This window comes from Malaclemys terrapin, chromosome 16 (genome assembly GCF_027887155.1).
Source record: "Malaclemys terrapin pileata isolate rMalTer1 chromosome 16, rMalTer1.hap1, whole genome shotgun sequence".
Taxonomy (NCBI): Eukaryota; Metazoa; Chordata; order Testudines; family Emydidae; genus Malaclemys; species Malaclemys terrapin.
The window spans coordinates 25,546,648-25,570,856 of NC_071520.1; the positions used below are offsets into that span (position 1 = coordinate 25,546,648).

A 24,209-nucleotide genomic window follows, 5' to 3' on the forward strand; every position below is an offset into this window, starting at 1 on the left:
ATAGGGGCATGAGGTAGGATGGGGGCCTGAAAGGGAAGAGATAGTGGACAGACAGAGGGCTTGAAGGAGAAGGGGAGGAAAGTACTTGAGGGCAAAGGCACCAGATGCTGCTCAGATGAAAAAAGAACAGGAGTACTTGTGGCACCTTAGAGACTAACAAATTTATTAGAGCATAAGCTTTCGTGGACTTCTTCGGAAGTGGGCTGTAGCCCACGAAAGCTTATGCTCTAATAAATTTGTTAGTCTCTAAGGTGCCACAAGTACTCCTGTTCTTTTTGCGGATACAGACTAACACGGCAGCTATGCTGAAACCTGCTCAGATGAGGCGGTTGTTAAATGAGGGGGGTAGTCCCCCCCCATAAATGTGTTGGTGTAGCAGCTCACCCGCATACATGTTTAGTTCATGTTTTTTTGAGTTGGTCCTACAGTTTGTTCTGGGATGTACTTTGGCCTGTAAGAATAGAACCCAGGAAGTGTTTCCTGTCATTCTTCTCATTTTTTATTAAATAGAACAATCTAAAATTGTAAAAGAGTGAAGGTTATTTGTCACGCTCTTAAGCACTGGTATAGTTGAAGTGGTTTACTTCTCCCAAATGAAGGTTAGTGATCAAATGTATTCCTGTTATGGCCCAGTTATTTTAAGAGTGATAAAAAGCCAGCATTTAATGTCTGAAATGTAGTTGCTGCACACTGAAAGCTCAGAGCAATTTAGATGCAATTTTATGTGCACTTCTTCATATTTTTACTCAGAGGTATTTAACTTGTATTAAAAAACTTGCATCAGTTCATCTGAGGGAAAACACATAAGAGTTAGTTTTGCAGACTAGTCTAATGTAGTGTCTTTCTACACTGAATGGAAGATCAGTGTTTGGGACTGCAAGGGCTGATCTATACTGCAAGAACAACCAAAATAAGGGACCCCATGACAGCTGAGTTATTTCCTGATCCTGTTACAATAATGTTAAAATTTGTAATGTGGACAGGACTAGGCTTGGTAAGCTGGTCAATTGACTGCTCAAATAATATCAATTGACTGGCCAACTATTATTTGACCACCATCAAATATTGTCAACAAATATTCCAGCAAGAATGCCAGGAACTGGGTAGCAGCCTACTCTTTTGATTGCATCCTAGTGCTGTCGATTAGCAAGCCTACTTAAATGTCTTGTCATTCACTTTCCTACCTGCTAATGCAATCTGTTTCAATCAGGTGAACTGATTGAAAGCTGAGCATCTTGACTGGGTATAATCTTCAGAACAAACATTCTGTGTACTGTATGTATATCATTGTATACTAGGCCATCAATGTACATGGCAGCTTACAAAGCACACTAAACAAATTAAAAGACATGCTCCATGTCCCAAAGTGTTTACTATCTAAACTGATTAGACAAACATACAAACTCAGAAGTGAGAGGAGGGTTCAGTCATTAAACCTTCTCCCCTAACACAAAGAAAATAGATGCACAGCCATTAAGCTGCTTGAAGAGTTGGCCTAGCATAAGTGCATTTAAAAGTAACTTTTTTCTTTTATAGTTGCTATGTGTTTGTTTTTGTTTCTGTTTAATTTCATGTTTCTTTTCTTTTATAAGTGCTAAGTCTTGAGTAACTTCATATTTAAATGCTAACCTAATATTGCTATAAAATATAATCATGCTATCATTTTTTTCAGAACTTCACTTAATTGTGTTTTGTATTTTTCTGAGTTAAAATAACTCAGTTAAGTAACTTGTTTTTTGTACTTAGGTATAAGTATCTATCTAAGATCTATTGGACACCATAAAGTCATACTCTTTTTTGTTACTGTTGTTAATGTTTTGATAAAGTAGTGCTTTACAATATTTGTGTATGTTTGACATTATTTGACTAGTCAATTGACCAGTTATTTTTGGAATGATCAAATGCCCAACCTTAGACTGGACCTTTACATCACAGTTATGTCCCATCCACACTACACCTTTTAATCACGTTGTAACTAGGTTACGTGTCTTGATTATTTTTGTAGTACAGAAAGGGTACAAGGCCTTATCTATACAGAGCAGAACTGTGCTTGACAAGTGTTTTTTGAACACTTTTGTAGCTAGTATAGTACTAGTATGACTTCAGTACATATTATGGACAGAGTTCTTTTCAGAGTTACCATACCAACAGAAACCACACACTGTATTTCACCTCTCCACTTCCAGCAAGCCCATGGCATGGTTTCTGAACACTTGTAACACAGTTTGTTGTTGTGTTGTTTGTAGATGCAAATCATGTGACAACTGTGTTTGAAAATTATTCCAGATGCTGTTATATATCCAAGAGTGGACCAGGCCTGATCTGATATTCTTGAGGCAGCGCTTGAGTCTGAGTGCAGTGAAGGCAGTTTATTCAGTCCTTGAGGGAGAAAAGGACCTCATATTGTTCTGTAATGATTTCTTTTGCTGACTGGTAGAGCAGTGCTAATGGATTCCTGAAGGAGCAACTTCTGGCTTTCCTGGGCTGGATCAACAGTTGACACAATCCAGGGACTTTTAGTATGGGGCTTGATGCAAATTTACCAGACACCCATTAGTTTAAATACTAAACTTATCAGACAGAGCCAATTATGAGAGAGTGGGTTCAGGAGAGCCACCAGCAAATACCAGGAGCAATTTGCTGCTAAGGAACATAATCCATGACTTCAGACTGATGGAAAGTGGTGAGTGCTGGGATTCTTGCCAAGAAGCTGTCCCTGAACTTTGGTTGGGACCTCTATTTTTTATATCTGCTTTTAGATGTCTGATAAGTTTGAAGCCTTTCCACATCCCTTCTGGCTGCTAGAAGGGAGAAAGAGCTTTCTTTTTCTAAGCACCTCTGACTGTTAGGGAGGTGTGTGTCTTTAGTATTCTACCCTTTCCCCAGCTTCCATTTGTTTAGGTCCTCCTCTCATGGAGATAGCTGCAGTGCCTGCCTGTAAAGTACTTTTCTCAGACATGACTTTTCTCAGTTTCACTGCTGCCTACAGAGTTATTAAATACCAGCAATGAAACAACCAGAGTCTAGTTAATTTTCATCAGCTGCTGCTTGGAAAAGCAACTTTAAGATGAGTAGGAGTACTGGAACTAGCTATCTGTAGAATTAGTAAGACAGCATCATACTGGTTCATGTTAATATCTTTAAAACTCTACAGGCTTTTTAAAAAAATGAAAGTTTAAGTTCTGCACAAATCAATGTTATAGTCCCTCCAATGCATTAGAAAAGCTCTGTAGAGAGAGGAAGGGATGGTCTTGTGATGAAGGTATTGGACTGAGATACAGGTTAGTTGGATCTTATTCCCAGATCCAGGGCTGGCTCCAGGCACCAGCTCAGCAAGCAGGTGCTTGGAGCGGCCAAGGGGAAGGGGTGGCATGTCGGGCTCTTCGGCAGCAATTCGGCGGCAGGTCCCTAGGTCCCTCTTGGAGGGAAGGACCTACCGCCGAAGAAGAAAGCAACGCGGTGGAGCTACCGCCAAAGTGCTGCTGATCGCAATCACGGCCTTTTAAAAAAAAATTTCCCGCCACTTGGGGCGGCAAAAACCCTGGAGCCGACCCTGCCCAGATCTGTCACAGAATTCTTGTGTAATTTCAGGCAAATCATTTACTCTCTCTGTGCCTCACTTCCCCATTTGTAAATGGGGTTAATAATATTTTCCTACATCACTGGGGTATGTATTAGAGCTTAGGATGTTCATGTTTATGAATAGGAGTACTTGTGGCACCTTAGAGACTAACAAATTTATTAGAGCATAAGCTTTCGTGGACTACAGCCCACTTCTTCGGATGCATATAGAATGGAACATATAATGAGGAGATATATATACACACATACAGAGAGCATAAACAGGTGGGAGTTGTCTTACTAACTCTGAGAGGCCAATTAATTAAGAGAAAAAAAAAAAAAAAAAAAAAAAAAACTTTTGAAGTGATAATCAAGCTAGCCGAGTACAGACAGTGTGATAAGAAGTGTGAGAGTACTTACAAGGGGAGATAGTCAACGTTTGTAATGGCTCAGCCATTCCCAGTCCTTATTCAAACCGGAGTTGATTGTGTTTAGTTTGCATATCAATTCTAGCTCTGTAGTCTCTCTTTGGAGTCTGTTTTTGAAGTTTTTCTGTTGTAATATAGCCACCCGCAGGTCTGTCACTGAATGACCAGACAGGTTAAAGTGTTCTCCCACTGGTTTTTGAGTATTTTGATTCCTGATGTCAGATTTGTGTCCATTAATTCTTTTGCGTAGAGACTGTCCGGTTTGGCCAATGTACATGGCAGAGGGGCATTGCTGGCACATGATGGCATAGATCACATTGGTAGATGTGCAGGTGAACGAGCCCCTGATGGTATGGCTGATGTGATTAGGTCCTATGATGATGTCACTTGAATAGATATGTGGACAGAGTTGACATATCTCCTCATTATATGTTCCATTCTATATGCATCCGAAGAAGTGGGCTGTAGTCCACGAAAGCTTATGCTCTAATAAATTTGTTAGTCTCTAAGGTGCCACAAGTACTCCTGTTCTTCTTTTTGCGGATACAGACTAACACGGCTGTTACTCTGAAACATGTTTATGAATGTTATGACTGAAAATGTGCTTAGATGATGAGCATCTAAAGATTAATCAAATTGTTTAATCAAACAACGAAGCCAAACTGATTTTTGAAATGAGAGTATGATAATTCTGTATTTTCAAAGGATAACAACAGTATCGTTCTTGGGAATAAAATATGGAAAATTTGGACTTGGTGAGAACTGTGCAAGAACTCTCCCACTCTTCTATAGAATCTGACATCAGAAGTTCCTACAACTCTGGCTGTAACTTGAATACTAAGAGGTAATGATAATGTATAGCACAAACTGATATATATCTTTTTAAAATAGGAAGTATGTATTGGACTACAGCTGTTTTTTTGTCTCATTTGAAGTGATGTCGTTTTACTAAACAAAAGCTTCAGAATTTATCATGTGGCCTTGTTAGCTTCTGCTGGGACAAAAAAAAAGGTGACAAACAAGTCCAAAGTGAAATAATACCTCAGCTGTTGGTGTCCTTCTTTATTATTTTAAATCTGTAGAGAACACAGCTGTATTATTAAATCTGTATGTAAACATGTATATAGGCCACTTCTACCTAAATATAATATTGCGAATAATTTGTTCTTTCATATGTTAAATGGAGCTAATATAAGGCCACTGTTACTATAAAATTGTTTATTAAAATAGTAATTGTATTCAGTTACCTATACTTACATTTTGTAATGCAGGAGGAAGCGTCACAGTTCACATTTATTGTTCTTAAAATGCATCTTCCTTGTCTTTCCTACTTGTCTCTTTCTTCCTTTCAAGATTGAACTTTTTCTTCTTGTTCGCTTTGGGCCTGATTAAAGCCCAATGAAGTCAATGTGACCCTTTCCATTGACTTCAGTGGGATTTGGATTAGGTCCATTCAGTCCGGGATCAGTTATATCAGTGTAGTGTGAGCGACAGTTGTGATCTTGCACAGCCTTTTGTAATACTGATGTGTTTTCTGGCATTGAGAAATGAATAAAGATAATTCAATTCCTTTAGTATACTGTTGCTGTATGAGGGATAGGACTATCTATTGTGATTAATGAGTATTGCTGTTGAAAGCCACAAAATCTCATTTCTGCTGAAGATAGAGAGGTACTTAGAATGAAACTAGACAATCTTTTAGTCTGTCACTCAAACTGCTAACAGTCACCATTTCCAAGCAGGTGAAACAATAAATGTTGAGCCAAGAATGCCAGTCTATATCCAGAGTATTTTATTAAATAAAGCTATAAAATAATAGAACATACCTGTTGAATCTTGCCAATTCCTATTCTATTTATAGGTACATCTTTATATAGACAAGAAGGAAAAATGAAAAATTCTGTAATCGTGATGGTCTCATAATATCTATCAATGCAGAAGGAGGCACTGCAGTTCTTTTCTTTTTCTTTACACTTCATAAAAACAAAGAAAATATATTGTAAGCATCCTGATATGAAATAGGATTCTGCAAGACAACTGTAATGTGCAAAACACAAAAAGGAATACAAAAAGCTGTCCACTTAAGCAGATAACGCCATTGTGCCGGGAAGCTAAATCTGGGCTAGTGAACCTACCAGATAGCTTATCAAGTATAGGATTGTGATCACTAGTTCAGCAAGGACCCCAAGTGGTTAGCCTTCAGATGCAAGTGTGAGCACATAAGCTTTCTGTGGCATTACCCCACACTTTCACCTCCTGTGAGGGTTAGAATTTCCAAGTAGGAATTAAGGCTAGGACAAAGATTTTTTTGGGACTGTACCAGATTCCCAATAGAAAGAGGGGAGGATGCATTTCCCTGGAAAACAGGGATTTGTGATTAAATTGTAGCCCAAAAGCTTATATGTATTACACGCATCTACCACTTATATATACTCATTAGTCTGCACCTAGTCCATTAATCAAGAAGGTAGGGCTAGTTAATCTTCAAGTACAAAGAAATAATATCACATCTCTGAAGTAATCTGTATTGTATATTAGATCCCCTTTATAGTTGCCGATGGAAACCCTTAGTGAGATTTCACCCCTTTATGAGTTTTGTAAATCTGTACTTAAATCTGTTAGTACACTAGTTTTCAAACTGGGGTTTGACAAGATTAACAGTGGGGTGCAAGAACATATGCTGTATTAAGTTTAGAATATTTATAGTAACTTGTCTGTTGTAATAAACAGTTGCTGTGAAAACCTGAATTCTTTTTCTATTCAGCCCCCAAAATATGAAAAGAAAATGTGGGCTAAAGCAGTGCTTCTCAAAGTTGGGCCGTCGCTTGTTCAAGGAAAGCCCCTGGCGGTCCGGGCCGGTTTGTTTACCTGCCATGTCTGCAGGTTCGGCCGATTGCGGCTCCCACTGGCCCCAGTTCACCGCTCCAGGCCAATGGGGACTGCGGGAAGCGGCGGGGGCTGAGGGATGTGCTGGCTGTCCTTCCCACAGCCCCCATTGGCCTGGAGCGGCAAACTGCGGCCAGTGGGAGCCACGATCGGCCGAACCTGCGGATGCGGCAGGTAAACAAACCAGCCCAGCCCGCCAGGGGCTTTCCCTGCACAAGTGGCGGACCGGCTTTGAGAAGCAGTGGGCTAAAGGACCAGGTGGTAAACGGGAAGAGATTCTTCCTAACTAGAGCTACTAAGATGAAGTTTCAGAGTAACAGCCGTGTTAGTCTGTATCCGCAAAAAGAAGAACAGGAGTACTTGTGGCACCTTAGAGACTAACAAATTTATTAGAGCATAAGCTTTCGTGGACTACAGCCCACTTCTTCGGATGCATATAGAATGGAACATATAATGAGGAGATATATATACACACATACAGAGAGCATAAACAGGTGGGAGTTGTCTTACCAACTCTGAGAGGCCAATTAATTAAGAGAAAAAAAAAAAAAAAAACTTTTGAAGTGATAATCAAGATAGCCCAGTACAGACAGTTTGATAAGAAGTGTGAGAGTACTTACAAGGGGAGATAGTCAACGTTTGTAATGGCTCAGCCATTCCCAGTCCTTATTCAAACCGGAGTTGATTGTGTCTAGTTTGCATATCAATTCTAGCTCTGCAGTCTCTCTTTGGAGTCTGTTTTCAGCCCCCAACTAAAACCTCTCCAGCGCATCATCAGAGATCTACAACCTATCCTGAAAGATGATCCTTTACTCTCACAGATCTTGGGAGACAGACCTGTCCTCGCTTACAGACAACCCCCCAACCTAAAGCAAATACTCACCAGCAACCACACATCACTGAACAAAACCACTAACCCAGGAACCTATCCTTGTAACAAACCCCGATGCCAACTCTGTCCACATATCTATTCAAGTGACATCATCATAGGACCTAATCACATCAGCCATACCATCAGGGGCTCGTTCACCTGCACATCTACCAATGTGATATATGCCATCATGTGCCAGCAATGCCCCTCTGCCATGTACATTGGCCAAACCGGACAGTCTCTACGCAAAAGAATTAATGGACACAAATCTGACATCAGGAATCAAAATACTCAAAAACCAGTGGGAGAACACTTTAACCTGTCTGGTCATTCAGTGACAGACCTGCGGGTGGCTATATTACAACAGAAAAACTTCAAAAACAGACTCCAAAGAGAGACTGCAGAGCTAGAATTGATATGCAAACTAGACACAATCAACTCCGGTTTGAATAAGGACTGGGAATGGCTGAGCCATTACAAACGTTGACTATCTCCCCTTGTAAGTACTCTCACACTTCTTATCAAACTGTCTGTACTGGGCTATCTTGATTATCACTTCAAAAGTTGTTTTTTTTTTTTTTTTTTTTTCTCTCTTAATTAATTGGCCTCTCAGAGTTGGTAAGACAACTCCCACCTGTTTATGCTCTCTGTATGTGTGTATATATATCTCCTCATTATATGTTCCATTCTATATGCATCCGAAGAAGTGGGCTGTAGTCCACGAAAGCTTATGCTCTAATAAATTTGTTAGTCTCTAAGGTGCCACAAGTACTCCTGTTCTTCTTTTTACTAAGATGAAGGTTATATGCCATACATCAGTATGATTTTCTCACAGAAAGTTACATCTCTAGAGCAGTGGTCTCCAAACTTTTTTGATCACGCACCCAATCAGTAAATTTTTGAGCACGCACCCCCTGCTGTGCCGGCTCTACCATTTTTGCCAAAGCAAAAAAAAAAAGCCGCTCGGACTCCCGCCCAAACTGACGAAGCAGAGGAGGGAAAAAAAAGCACTCCTCCTGCCGCGCACCCCCACGGATCCTCTTGCGCGCCCCACTTTAGAGACCACTGCTCTAGAGGCACTGCTCTCAAACTTCAGACATCAGCAGTATACAAGGACACTTTTCTGTAAGCTGCTGTCTTCAAAAACTACTAAGGAGTCCTGCTTTAAGGAAAATGTATGATTTATTGAAATCTATGCTGGTGACCAATATTAACTGCAGATTTGTGAGGGGCACGCTTTCTCTTTTCTTGGACAGCCATTATGTTAATTTTTAAAAATACTTCTTTCACAGCCCTGGTTGATCTCCCTCCTCTGGACACTCACTAAGCTGCTGTGTTTGGATCCTGACACTGGATCATTTTGTTTTTAATCTCGCTGTGGTTCAGCTCTTTGACTCTGGTCTTTCTGACACTCTGCCTGGGCATAGATTCTGTGTGGTACCCTTTCTGGAAGTGGGATCCCTGGGCCCAGTTTCCCTAGTCCCCAAGACCAGTGCTGAACTCCTTAAGACTCCCCAGTAACTTAAACATGCCCTTTCCCAGAGCTCCACTTTTGTGGGCACTCTGGTTTATAATTTACCCCTTCAGGGATATATTATAGTTGAAGCAAATAGAGACAGATTTTGCAAAAAGATTTCTAAAACAATCACTATTTGCTTTATATAGCACCAGAGATACACAGATTAAGACAAAACAATACACATCTACACACCATTACCTGCCCTCATTTCCTTACCACTTGTGTGCATTTTTCAAGATTAGAATCTGTTTCTTTTCAGGGATCCAAATCTCTTCTCTGGGACTTCACTCCTCCAGCTCAGGCTTCTCCTCTGAATCTCCTTTCTGCCCCGGCAGCTGCTTCCTTTAGCTTTGTCTGGTCAGAAACCTGCCCCTTTTGAATCACTCCAAGTTCTCTGTTTTTGTGGTGGTGTGTGTGTGTTTTTTTTTTTTTTTTTTTTAACCCTGTACTCTGACACTTCTGTCTCTTTGTTCCCTTCTGGAGATTTTGCACTCCTTAAAACCCTTCTACTCTCTGCAGACAAGCAGGAGAAAACTGCTTTCACCTCCGATGCAGTCATCCCAGAAAACTATCTGGTCTTTCACACCTGTCCTACTCAGAGACAGACACTCTGGCACCCTCCCTCTGTCTCCTTAGGACAATAAAGTTCATAGTCATAAGTACTTAAATATGCAAAAAGTTCATAATTTCAAACAATTAATAAATTAGACATAGATTCCCTATGTTGTCACAACATGTTTAAGATGACACTGAATCATTTTATGAATTCTCTAACTTTTTTGAAGGGAAAAATAGTCTTGTGTGATCAGATCAGTCTGTTTTTTAGTGTATTAGATTTCAAAATGAGAATTCAATACCAAAGGCTTTTGTATTACTAGTGTATTATTTTGAGTACTGTTGTTGGACATCATCTGGCACAATAAATAATTCAAATGTTTTTCTTCATGTTTCAACAGAAGTAGTCCCTCATCCAATCCGAATGGAGTTTCCAGTTTCTCAGGGAAGACCAGTCCCTCTGTAATTCCTGGCTCTGTTGAAGCGCTGGCCTCCTTTATGCAAGATATACAAAAGAGTGGAAGGACAGACTCAGAAATTTTGAAGAACTGTGAGGTATCTGATGTTCAGTTTAATTTTTTAAGTTTTTGTATTAATGTAAAAAGGTTGCAGTATGGAGGACAGGTCTAATGGTGTTATAATTTAGAAATAAGACATGACAATGTGTGTTTTGACACTTATTTAGGGAACTGTTGTGACACAAGAGTTAGAATGTAGTACATCCTAGTGTAATCAGATACATTGCTGTGCCTTATTGCAATCCTAGCTTGGCTTTGTATGTCTTAATATTGCACATATAAAGTACAGACGTAAATGTGTTTGAACTGTAATAGACATTTTTTTTAAATGTTGCAATAACTTTGAGTCTAATTTTTAAACCTTTAAAAGCACTGAAATTCAACGTAAAATCTTACACCAGGGTAGCTGCACAGTTGTTAGCAGAGTTACTTGTACTGTACGGTACTGTGAAATCAGAATCCGAACCAAAGTCTTAGAAAAGTACTAGTGTGAGTCATTAGTTTTATTTTCAAGAAACTATTAGTGTGTTTGAATTGTGGCATTAGTGTGTGTTGCATTCTTCAACAGGTGTCAGGTCATTTTAGCTCATTCTTGATTAAAATATAAGTATAAAAATAAGATAAGGTAAATAAAACCAAACTCACTGGTGCTATTTATAAATTTGTTAGTCACTTAATGTTTTAGAAGTCTTTCACATAATTTTATTAACCTGCATTTGTTTTAGTCTTTTTAAAATCTGTAATAATGTTATTGACATTGTAGTAGCACTTCGTAGCGGTGGAAATGTCTTGAAATATTATTAATGTTTTACAAAAAAGTAGCTTCATTGCAAATCCAATACTTTTTCAGAGTTTCATGACTTGACTTTTTAACATAAATTCCCCCAAACCACTAGGCAGAAGTGAATAAGAGATAGTAGGTAGAGTGGGATATACTGTGAAGGGCTTTGAAAGGGCTTTTGCTGGTATGAACCTTAGACAGATATTACTCTGACTGGAACCGACCCCCTCATCGAATTAAGGAGACTCGGGATTTTTGAACTGCATACATAATGTATGTTTGCTGTTTGGAACATACTCACCCTGAAAACCATTGATGCTCCTATTGTCTTGTTATGTGAAAGACCATGAGAATTGAACCAGTACAGCATTTTTATGGCAGGACTCTGCAAGACATGTTGGAGTGGTGCTGCCGAGATGATTATTAATGGCTATAATTGTCTATGGTCATCCCCTAGTGGTGAGGGTGTCGGCTATGTGAGTCTTGACAGTGTTGCCTTGACCTAGTCAAGGAACACTCAAAAAATCCCTCAGAAACTGGTCTCCCATCTCCGTATGTGCCATGGTGGCAAGATTTTCTCATAGATATGGCAACATCAACATCATTGCTGCTTACGCACCTGCTAACCTTAATGATGAGGAAGACAAGGAACTATATGCACCAGCCATGTGTGATGTCATCAGCAGAGTATCTGTTCATGACATTTTCATTGTGTTATGTGATGCCAATGCTACGCTGGGAGCCAATGCTAGAACAGCTTTGCCGGAAAGCATTGGGCATTTATTTTTGGATGCAACCATGAATGATAACGGTGAGTGATTGCTCAGGTTTGAGCTGCAACCGGACTCCATATTTCTGACACCGATTTCCAACAGAAGAACATACATGCCTGGACTTGGTATTTGAATGATGGACGAATCCACAAAGTACTAGATCATTCTCGTATCCAAACAGAGGAGAATCTGTATACATCTCTGTTGGGTGATCGGCAATATTGACTGCAGGTTGCCTGTGGCCATGGTGAAACCGAAGTTGACGGCAACTCAAACCAATCCTTCCATTAGTCATTTAGACTGACTGACTGATGTTGCTGTCAAAATGAAATACCAGACTGAAATCTGCAAATGATTTGACACTCTAATCCAGGGGTGGGCAAACTTTTTGGTTCGAGGGCCACATTTGGGTATGGAAATTGTATGTCGGGCCATGAATGCTCACAAAATTGCGGGCTGGGGTGCAGGAAAGCGGGAGGACTCCGGCTGGGGGTGCAGGTTCTTGGGTGGAGCTGGGGATGAGGGGTTGGGGGTGCAGGAGGGTGCTCTGGGCTGGGACTGAAGAGTTCGGAGGGTGGGAGGGGGATCAGGGCAGGGGGTTGGAGTGCGGGAATGGGTCAGGGGAGCAGGCTCCGGGTGGTACTTACCTCAAGCAGCTCCAGAAACAGCGGCATGTCCCCCCTCTGGTTGCCACACAGAGGCGCAGCCAGGCGCCTCTGCGTGCTGCCCTGTCTGCAGGCACCGCCCCTGCAGCTCCCATTGGCTGTGGTTCCTGGCCAATGGGAGTGGCGGAGGCAGCGTGTGGAGCCCCTTGGCTCTCCCAACTCGTAGGAGCCAGAGGGGGGACATACTGTTGCTTCCAGGAGCCGCGCAGATTGGGGCAAGCCCCCAACCCTGCTCCTCAGCTGGAGCGCTGCAGCGGGGCAAGCCCCAGACTCCATTCCATGGTGGGAGCTCGAGGGCCGGATTAAAATGCCTGGAGGGCCAGATGCGGCCCCCGGGCCATAGTTTGCCCACCTCTGCTCTAATCCTTGCATATGAAAACTTTGAACATGAGGAAATCAACAATTTGTGGGACTGTTTCCAGCCTTCTATTATGGATGCCCCAAAAAGTGCTGGGGAAAAGGTGCACCAGCCCTAAACATTAATGAATCAGTCAACAGAGCCCGGACATCATAAGAAAACAACATGTGGCTCACTTAAATGTGAAGTATCAAGAATACTGATGGCTCAGTGCCTTGCATAACACAACTTTAAAGCAGGACCATTAAATGTTTTGGGGAAATAAGGCTCAATTGATGGAAGCGTCATTGTCCGGAAATGATTATGGCTTGTCTGTAAAGAACTGTGCACCTTAAAAGCTGGTCTCCAGAACAAATCCTCGCCCGTGAAAGATGGACACAATAACATACTGCATATGAAGGCAGAATGTCTGAGTGGATGGAAAGAACACTTTCAGGAGCTTCTGAACCACCCCATCAGAGCTGCTGATGTGCAGCTCCAGGAGGATGCAGAGAGTCCAGTAACCGCCCCTCCATGGAGAGGATGTTACTATCGAGGAGGTTCGAAGTGCAGCCTATAAGCCCAAGAATTGCGGTGCTGCTGATATTTGTGGTATTGTTGATCAAGCACGGTTGGGATTCTGTCTTGGAGTGGCTGACACATATTATCAACCAACTATGGATTCATGCGAAACTACCCGATGACTGGGACCGTGGAATTATTTTGGAAAGGGAAAAGTGATTGTCTGGTGTGTTCAATTCACCGTGGCATCACTTTGTGTTCCATTCCAAGCAAATTCATGTTCATGCTGGTTCTTCTTGAGCATGTTAAGCCCACTATAAGGAATCTATGACCTCTATAGCAAGCGAGGTTTATGCCTGGCTGATTACCACGGAACAGATTTTTACCATTAGACAAATGATTAAAAAAGCCCAAGAGTTTTGGTGTGGGAAGGATGACATGTATACAGCTTTTATTAATATAAAAGCTGCTTTTGACTCTCTGGGGCATTGCTCCCTTTGGCTCTGCTTGCAAGATGCTGGTGTGCGTGGCAAATTCTGCATCCTTCTCATAGATATGCACTGCCAAAATGAAAGCTGTTTGCTTAGGTACAGGTGTGTCCAACTGATTTGAGTACCACAGAGGCATCTCTTAAGGGTGCATGGCTGTCCCTGATCTGTTCAATGCTGTTGTTGACTGACTGGAGGCCATCACTAGCTGCATACAGGGGGTGGTACTGCGTGACTTTGGCATGATAGACCTGGAATATGCAGATGACATGGCTGTACTTGCATTCTCATGAATTAATCTCATCAGTGCCCTGAATGTATTTACAAAAGATGCAAGTAAGCTTGGTCTTCTAGTCCAATTAGAAGAAGACCAAAATGATGTAAGTGGTTGATATATCTCTACCCCACCCCGTCATAATCAATGGACAAGAAGTTGAATTCATCAACTCATTTGAGTATCTTGGTTCTGTTGTCACCAAGGAGGGAGGTTGCCTTACTGATATGAAACATCCAATTGGCAAGGGTATGGGTATTATGAACGCTCTTTGGAAGCCTCTGTTGCATCAATGGGACTAAGATGTGTATCTATAAAGCAGCAGTGGCTTCTGTCCGACTCTGTAGTGGACCAGGTTTTAGAGACGCAAATGTGTCAGCTGGATGTTTTTGACATGAAACCAATGAGGTATTGATGGCATGTGGTGGATTCATCACATTATGAATGAGGCTGTCAGGTGTTGGACTAACCAGTCTCCAGTGTCTTCCCAAGTGACTCAACACTGGCTCAAATGGTTTGGCCATGTCCTCCGTATGCTGTAGCCCATACCAGCCCGCCAGCTTTATGCATTTAATCCAACAAAAGCTGGATGGAGAAGACCTTGAGGCTGGCCTTGCACACACTGGAGGGATGTCATGGCTTCCGACCTTGCTTTCCTCAGCCTTAATATAAAGCAGGCTGCAACCTTGGCAGGAGAGTGGGCTCTGGAAATGCATGATACGAAGTGTGAACTCTACAGTCCATGAGCAGGAGAATGAATACATAAATAAGTAAATACCTTGAAAGTGAAGACAAGCAGCTTATGTTTGATGTGATAGAGAAGGGGGAGCCAGTGAAGAGATGTAAAGAGAGAAGTAATATGGTCTAATTTTGTAGAGAAAATTTTTTCCTCCTTTATTTTTTAAATAAAACTTAGATATGCATACATTAACTAGAAGTGTCTTTTTTTATTTTTATCTGTGTGTTTGCTTTATGAGTGTCACTTCTTTTTCTTGGCTGTAGTTGTTTCTCTAGCCGTTTATTATTGTTTATTATTTGTATTACAGCTATAGGTAGGGGCCTCAACTGAGACTGGGGTCCCGTTGTGCTGCTAGAGTAAAAAGGAATAAGGAAGCAATATGATTTTTAATTATTTCATTTTATGGTTTAATAGACTAGGTGGATACAGTTATTCAAACTGGTGGAGAAACAGTGTCAAGAGCAGATAGTTGTCCAGCAAGAGCAGTTCCATCACCAAATCCAAGTAAGCAATTATTTGTTTATGCAGCAGTTTTAGGCTGACTGCTTTTTAACATTTTGATCTATTTTTGTATATTTACAAAACAATACAGCACTGTATCATCCACTGCTGTTGTATTTGTTCTGTAAATACATGTAGGGCCTGATCATCCTTTCATATGTGCAAATTTAGTCAATGGGAGTTGCATGTTTGCATATTGTGGGAAAATTGGACCTCTGATATTTAATATACATGTCTGCAGTACCTTATCACCTGGCTGTTTAATAGTGTATATTTTTAGAAATGGAAAAACAAAGCGGGTGTTTTTATTCAAATTGTTCTTTTTCATAAACATGTATTTTGACCAAATATACAACAAATGAGATTTTTAGAGATAATTACCACTATATGGAATACATATTTTTCTAATTTTAAAATATTATTTGCTCTATTTCAGAAAACATAATCTGAAACATGATTGTCTTAGTTATATGGAGTTTTGCACATAGTACAACATTCATTGTAATATTCTAACAGCTATTTTACCCTTAACTTGGAGAACCTTACTTTCTAACAAAGAAAAAATGATTCAAGATGTTAAGATCTTGTTGTCAAGATTCAAATTCTCCCTCATTCTTGTTTCACAATAAAATCAGACTAGAAGAAAGTGTATGTGTGCACATACAAGAGAGAATATTTTAATATACATATACAGTATTTAATATCTTCATTTTGATTGCTGTTTTTTCCCTTTCCTGATGCCCTCTACACTAGTAGTAAGCAACAGTTCCTGAATTGATAAAATTAACAAGAGGTACTGTCCTTTTCTTCTATCCTATCTCCTATTACCCCCCTATTTTTTTAAATATTTTTTGTCTGAACATTTTTGTTCCACCCATGTCCTGAACTCTTGTATTTCCTTCCTCATGTTGTAGAGTTTAATTATAGTTGTTGTTGCTCTTGCTAGCCTTGACTAGTACACTATGTTGGCTTTACCTGCCTTGCTTTTACCGATAGGAGGGCCTACCTCTGCAAGAGCTAACTCTGCACTTTGTGATATTAGCAGAGACTAGCTGCATGAATGGTTCAATATAAAACCAATGGCCCTAATGCTTTTCTCAATTACTCCAGTATAGATTAGGAGTAACTCAATTAAATACATCACAAAGTAAATGAAGTTACTCAAGATTTATACTGATTAACTGAGAACAGATTTTAGCCCAGCGAATCAGTGGAAAAAATATGGGGAGAAAACACATATTTAATAAGGAGACAAAACTTGTAGCGTAGCAAGAAGCTTCTTTGATATTTAGTACCACTCGGAGATATTTGATTTGCTGTGCTGTCAGTGACATTTTAACTCAAGGGACAAAGATCCTGAGTTCGGGTAGGAGTCACTACAGGGCAGATCATCAGCTGGTGTAAATTGTCATAGCTCCGTTACACCAACTCTGAATCTGCCCCAGTGTCTTTCAGATAGTGTGACCCACTCCCATCCTGATATATGAAATTCTTTGAAAAGGTACCTAAAATACATGTTTCCTATAGGTCTGAACATTTCCAAAAGATAATTCAACATCTAGATATTATGTAATATTTTCTATTGCTTTGGACCTTGTGGAGTCATTTACAGCTGTGCAAAGTGGGTGTAAAATGCTGCCCAGTCAGAATAGTGTTTTTACACACTTTCCACAGATGTAAATACCTACACACGGTGAAAGGCAATGGAGAATCTGACCCATTTATGTCTACTTCGTCCCCACCCACAAAAAGAAAATGAAAACAGAAAATGTTGTTGGTCTTGTGATCCAAATCACCAGTGACCAAGGAAATTTTAATTTAGGACAGGAACTCCATCCTTGAATCTTTGTGGACAGTGAGGGAGAGAAAAAGACTGAGTTGAAACCCGCAATAGTTCATTTTTATCACAAGTTAATTAAAGCTAGTGGGCCTGATCCTGAGAGGTGCATTACACCTGCAACTCCCACTGAAATCAGTGGGTTTTGCTGCTGCTCACTTTCTCTTGGAATCAGGGCTTGTTCTTCTTTTTCAGATTTTTGGACAAAAAGGTTTTTGTTTAATATTTTAATTTGTGCTCTCCAGTTGGTATTCATATATAATTGACGTGATGTGGCTTTGGGGAGAAACATTAAAGGAGATTTGACTCCTGTGCACAGAAAACTTATTAAAGTGTATGGGAGTTTAATACGTTACATTTCTGGAAAACAGCTATAGACCCTGATCTTGCAATGCATGCATGGAGGACCCCTGTGTACATACAGAGCTTCACTGACTTCAGTGGGGATACAGGTTACAGTTCTAGTGCAGCTCATTGCAGGATCATGGCCATAGGTACCAACACAGAATTTGATAAAAACGTTCGGTTACTCTTTGGAACTGTTCCCGTACATCAGCAATGATAAAACACTTTTTAAATGGTGTATTATTTACTGGTATACTGAAACGGCTCTTTTGGAGACAATCCAGACTGAAAATTAAATGTTTGAATTCATACTCTTTTAATTCTAACAAATCTATATGGATAATCTAGTTAGTGTGGATATTTATGACAGAATGTTGTACAACCATAAGGCACACACACAAAAAGTAAACCTCTGTGTCAAAATGAACTGCATAATGTAAACTTATTACCCAAAAGGGATATTTTAAAACAAAGTGTTCTTAGAAAATAATCTTACAGAGGTACGTTATTCCTATTACAGTTAAAGCTGAATTATAGTTTCCACTTCCATTAAAGCTCTCCCTCTATTGTCAGAAATGTATAACTTGGATATAAATTTCCTTTAGACCTAAATTTAGGAAACATGTTCTTTGCCCTGAGACAAATTGTTTGCCTATTTTAAAGGATGTGATTAAACAATTTATAACTCTGTATGTAGCTGATACATCACAATAATTCTGAAGGCCTATTGGATACACATGTGCATGTTTTTAAATTTATAAGTGATTGCTCAGGATAGTCATTCACTGCTTAAGACTAAGATTTTTTTTTTAACACACATTTTACTGTTCTGGATAGGACACATGTTTTTATTTTATGCATGATATATCTATATATTGAAAAGCCTTAACCAGGAATTAGTTCAGATAAGTTCACTAATTCCTAACAATGAAAGTTAATGTAAGATGCATCAAAATACTCATGGGATTTGTGGCACAATTGTAAGGTAAAAGCATTTTATCTATTCATCTTTTCTTTTTTTAGTGTATACAGAATGAGATAAGACACTTAGTGAAGTTGCAGAACAGTAATGCTTCATGGGATTCCTTCAACAGCAAAAGTTCTCCTGCTAAACATGCAAACAATTTCTCTTCACTAGAAAGTCAAATGGGGTTTTGTTCTGAGACCTTTGAAGAAACTGGGTGCATTGTCAATGAACTTAAATCTAATGAAGCTGACAGTCAGCCAAAAGCATCTGCTGAGCATCCAGAGTGTTGTGTAAATAGGATTTCAATGAGCAGTGGCTATGGTACCCTTTCTGCATCAGAACTCAATCCTAGGAAATCTGAAGACATTAAGTGCATGGGGTATCCAGAGAAGATTTCAAAAGGACAAGGTGATGCACCTGTGATGAAGAAGGATTCAATTGCAGCCAGTGTACAAACTAAAAGAGAATTTATACAAAAAACTGAGAACTATTGTCCATCACTAAAAGATGGTAGTTTAGTTTTTCCTGCTGAATTTGAACATGAGGTTACTGAAGGTCATTGTGGAAAAAAACCCTGGTAAGTGACAGACTTTCCAATTAGTAAATTTAGTACAGTGTGGCGCCAGTCCTGCAAACACACGAGTAACTTTATGCACACAAGTAATCCCATTGAATTTAATGAGACTACTGGCATGCATAAGTGTCCTGTGCTGTTTGGCATATGGTCAAGTTCATTTATCCCAGCTTTTTATGTATGATAGTTGAAATGCTTGTCTGTTATTGATATGGGGGGACAAATGCAGTGATATATTTCTAATTACAAAAATGAGCTAAAAACACAGTTGTTATGCAGCGTTTTCATTTATAGATTGCAAATTTCATATATTTATGTGTTGAATGTCTGCCTGTATGTGATTAGTATGCTGCTAGCTTGTGCAGTGGCAGCCTACTCATCATTTCCTGTGTGCATGCATTGTAGTATAGGTTGGACTATCATGAACCACAAAAAAACAAAATTTGTTGTTGTTTTGTTTTGTTTGCTGTACCCAGCAGAATGAAAGTTCAAAGGGTAAGAAGAACTTTTCATCATCGATAAACTGAAATGAATGTCAAAATGTTTAAATTAACTTGGCTGGTTGACAGCATATAATACCATATATGGCTGACCCTTCCCTTTCAGTGAGGTGGAAATGGGAATCTGTGATTTCTGCTCCATATTTATATCCTCTGGATGTGGGTGTGTTTCTCTCCCTCATCCTTCTTTCATTGGGGTAGATTCTGATAACTTTGTTCATTGATGAATAGTATCTTAGCTCCATGAGTTGTCCTACTGAAGTCAGTGGGGCTCTCAAAGAGTACTACTCATCATGAGTAAAGGTATCAGTCTCCTCTCTGTATAACTTTTCTTTCTGTATCTCTGTTTGCATCTCTCCTACTGTTACAGAATTACTTGGATTGGAAGGGACCCCTAATAGTAGGCTATGTGGCCATGCCCCTGCTTAATTTTGTGATTGAGTCTGAAACACTTTACTTATTGAACTAGCTAGGATTCCATAGTTCAGTTCAATTTCAGGCTGTAGGCAGTGTGCCACTGTTAATGTAATTCTGTGAATTAACATAGCACTCACTTGGTTGATTGTAATCCACTGTGTGGTTACTTGAACCGACCAGGAAACATGGTGTTTGTCTAAGTATGTGTAGTGCCTCTGTTATACATAAGTTTTCTGTTGTGATTTGTTAAAATATAGAAAGTTTGATTCTAGATTTACGGGGCCAATAACTTTCCTTATCAGTGCTTTTGCTGGAAGTCAAAACACAGAAAAGCAAATTGGTATCAGTTATTTCTCACTTTCTCAAGAATGCACATGGACAATGAAACTTTGATATCTATGTTTCACATTGAATGATTTAGCAAGAAATGAATTGCAACAGAAATTATTTTTACGTTACTATAAAGGGAATAGCTGTTGTGTGGTTTTTTTTTTTTTTTTTTTTTTTTTTTTTTTTAATTCTTCTTTCCATGTAGTAAATATCTAACATCATGGGCACAAAAGCTGAAACAAAACCAACCGAAAAGAACAAATATGGAAGAAGAGGGGCACATGAACTCTGTGCAAGGAAATGAGCAAGCAAAAAAATTAACGTTGGAGAACGTAAGTGATATACTATTTCTGCCTAGGATGTTTCTACATGGATGTTCAATTAAAGCTTTAACTATGAGTTACTTTTTACAATATGTACTTTTTGTATATGATCTTGTACTTCGCAACTGTTTGTGTTGTATTACATCCAAAAATCTCTCGCTACAAAATATAGGGCCTAATGTGAGGTGAAGTCCTACAGAGTTGAGGGCACTTAGCGTCTCCTAGGAGACACTGCGCATCCTTTCCAGATTGGGCCCATAAACAGTTGGGAACCACTGACCATTTTTATTGGCCTTTTATAATAAAACTCCTGGCAGTTTTTCTTTTTTCAAGCATTAGTTGATGCAAGCTCAAGGAACTTTGTCCATCCCCATATATGGCTTCACTAAAAAAACTGCCCCATGAATCCAGTTACACTATAGGGTGCTAAAACACACGCAATCAACCCTACCTATGAGAGAAGTTTGGGACACTGAACTGGATGTTCAAAATCACTTATGGTAATATACATAGTTATGGCCTTGGTATTTATGCTTTTTGTGCTGTAGCTCTAAAATTATAATGTTGCCTTTTCTTTTAATGTTCATTATACTGTCTGTCCAGAATACATTCACTCTTGTGTTGCCTTCCATATGTCTTTGAATAAAAGTGCCAGTTGGCACAACCTTTTTAACTTTAAAGGATCAATATGCAGTATAATAAATTACATGCTAATCTCAGAATCTGGTCAGACATCTAACTATGAAGCTTTAGAACGATGGTAATTGTACTAATCATTGTCAGACACCTCTCTCCTGACACCATCTTAAGGAAGAAATTCCTACATAGCTGTTTAATGACTCCACCTGCCAGGAAGTAGCAGCCTTAAGGATTGCTTATCACCTGACTTTATAAGGTGCTGCCTATTCATTTTCCTTTTAGTCTCTTTGCTGCTCTGGAAGCACTCAGTTGAGACCTCTTCATTTTTCATTGTCATGCCTCTGAAGAGCAGAAGACAGAAATTTAAAAAGTGATGTTAAGAAAGAAGAAAAAAATTGGGGGGGAGGGGCAGGAGGGAGAGAACATGTGATGCAATGATTTGGGAAGGTTTTTCTGCTTTGTTCTGGTTTTTGTTCCTACTTTCCCATTTAGCAAATCCTCCCCTTTTTCAGTCTTGAGCTATACTGAGCTTTTCACTTCTGCCAAGCAGCATAGTTATTGAGCAACAATAGCTTCCTGCATTTGGGGCTGAGCATCATCAGTATGCCAAAAGAACGGCGCGGGGGGGGATCCTAGTTGATTGGAATGTCTTCAGACCCATGTATGCTCTTGAATAAACTTGAATGTACTGCAGGATAGTATTTTTGACTTGATTAGGTGTTTCTTCTCTCTTTTCCCCAGCTCTGCTTAGCAGCCCTTCTTGAGGTGTACTTCCCACTCTCTAGTCCTTTGTGGGTTAGTGCTTTTTCCTGGGGGGGAAAAACCAAACAAACCCCACATATATAGCTTCTGACTCTTTCCATACTTTTCAGATGGTATTGGAGGGAGCTTAGCTAGTCTTTCAATCTTTCTGTTGGGCACCCTGAATGTAAAATCCAGTTTTGTGTGTTCTGCAGGGGGAGGAGGGGTAATGGATAGTGTGAGGTCATTCTTAGAAAGTACAAAACTTTAAGTTGCAGCCATTAGGGATTTTTCCCAATAAGAAATCTCCTGGAATCACTTGCAAATAATTGGATATCTGCAATGTAACAACTTTGTTTTATGCCAATGTGTACAGGTTATTAAGGAAAGTAATATACTGCATGTATACAGGACAGGCTTTTCAGAAAATAGGGTTACCATATTTCAGCAAGAAAAAAAGAGGACGGGAGGAGCCCCGCCCTAGCCCCGCCCCTGCCCCTCCCACTTCCCGCCCCCCCAGAACCCCCAACCCTCCCCCCGTTCCTTGTCCCCTGACTGCCCCCTCCTGGGACCCCTGCCCCTAACTGCCCCCCAGGACTCCACTCCCTATCTAAGCCTCCCTGCCTCTTGTCCTCTGACTGCCCCAACCCTTATCCACACCCCCACCCCCAGACAGACCCCTGGGACTCCCACGCCCCATCCAACCACTCCCCACCCCCTGACAGCCCCCCCCCCAGAACTCCCGACCCATCTAAACCCCTCTGCTCCCTGTCCCCTGACTGCTCCGATCCATCTCCCCACCCCTGCCACCTGACAGCCCTCCCCAGAACTCCCAAACACTCCCCCCGCTCCTTGTCCCCTGACTGCCCCCTCCTGGGACCCCTGCTCCTACCTGCCCTCCAGAACCCCACCCCCTACCTAAGACTCCCTGTTCCTTGTCCCCTAACTGCCCCCTCCTAAGACCCCCCCAACTGCTCCCCAGGACCCTACCCCCTACCTGTACCCTGACTGCCCAAAACTTTCTCCACTCCCCCCAAAAAGCCCCCCCCCCCGTTTCTTGACTGCCACCTCCAGAACCTTCCTGCCCCCTGACCTCCTTACCCTGCTGCTCAGAACAGGGTGTTGGGCTCTGTGCAGCCGAGCCGGACACGTGGCTGAGCTCCCCAGCACAACAAAACCCGGTCCCTGGCCCTGCACAGTGCTGCCGGACTGGGCTGCAAGGGAGCTGCCGGCTCAGAATGCAGGGCGGATCCGGCTCCTCTACAGCTGCACCTGAGTCCAGCCCGGGACTTCCCTGCAGCCCTCCCAGCCGCTCGCTCTGCTCTGCCGGGGGGGAAATCCCGGACATTGTGAGTGCTTTACAAATTCCCCCCCGGACGCTATTTTTAGCACAAAAAGGAGGACATGTCCGGGTAAATCCGGACGAATGGTAACCCTACAGAAAACAACTTTATATAGGTATCAAACGTATTGAAATTTAGGTAAGATTGTATTTTTCATAGAAGACTACAGACATGCTGAGTTTGACTCCTTTACAAGAAAATATCTTTGAGTTACTAGAGTGCAAGTTCAGCATTTCCGAAGAACAACACAGGAATTGTCAATCTAGTCTAGTATCCTGTCTCTGACAGTGGCCAGTACCAGTTGTTTCAGCAGAAGGTTCAAGAAAACTCTGCAGGTGGGATGGTGCTCTTAAGTATGATGCTTTATATACCTTCCAAAACTCTTAATTTTTTAATATTAAAGGTGGGTTTGTAAATTAGAGACTCTGTCTGTTGATTTCTGACTCCCATCTTGAATTTGACCCCAAAAAGTTTTAGTTTATCAATGTACTACATCAAAGGTCTTGCAGAGATGGTCTTCAGTGAGAGTTGCAGTACTTGGCACCTCTATGGATGAAGTCCCTAGTCGTATTCTGTTTTAGCAGTGTTTCTTCGTTACAAAAGCTGTTTTCATTCACTGAATGTAAAACAATTTTTGAAGTTTCCCCTAAGGAGTTTTGAGATTCCCAAGGCTTGCTCTGTTTGATTCCAGGCTCTTAAATAGGGTCAGAAAGCTTTAAGCACTCTGCTGTGTTGTTGGCTTTAAAGATGATGCAATTAAATTTGAAATAATCTA

The 24,209-nt window shown here is 40.6% G+C and overlaps 1 protein-coding gene across 3 annotated transcripts in view; it reads left to right on the forward strand.

Annotated features, from left to right (window-relative positions):
- The window catches only part of MPHOSPH9 (M-phase phosphoprotein 9), a 48,830-nt gene that overhangs the window by 633 nt on the left and 23,988 nt on the right, over positions 1-24,209 (forward strand). Inside the window, exons 2-6 of one of the 3 annotated variants that reach the window (XM_054006823.1) lie at positions 4,695-4,833; positions 10,222-10,375; positions 15,332-15,421; positions 18,624-19,144; positions 20,594-20,720. In XM_054006823.1, coding sequence (XP_053862798.1) covers positions 4,727-4,833; positions 10,222-10,375; positions 15,332-15,421; positions 18,624-19,144; positions 20,594-20,720 — 999 coding nt within the window. In that variant the 5' untranslated portion in view covers positions 4,695-4,726. Of the gene's footprint in view, positions 1-4,694; positions 4,834-5,942; positions 5,989-10,221; positions 10,376-15,331; positions 15,422-16,171; positions 16,212-18,623; positions 19,145-20,593; positions 20,721-24,209 lie in introns of those variants that run through there. The other 2 variants (XM_054006824.1, XM_054006825.1) reach the window with 2 other exon arrangements.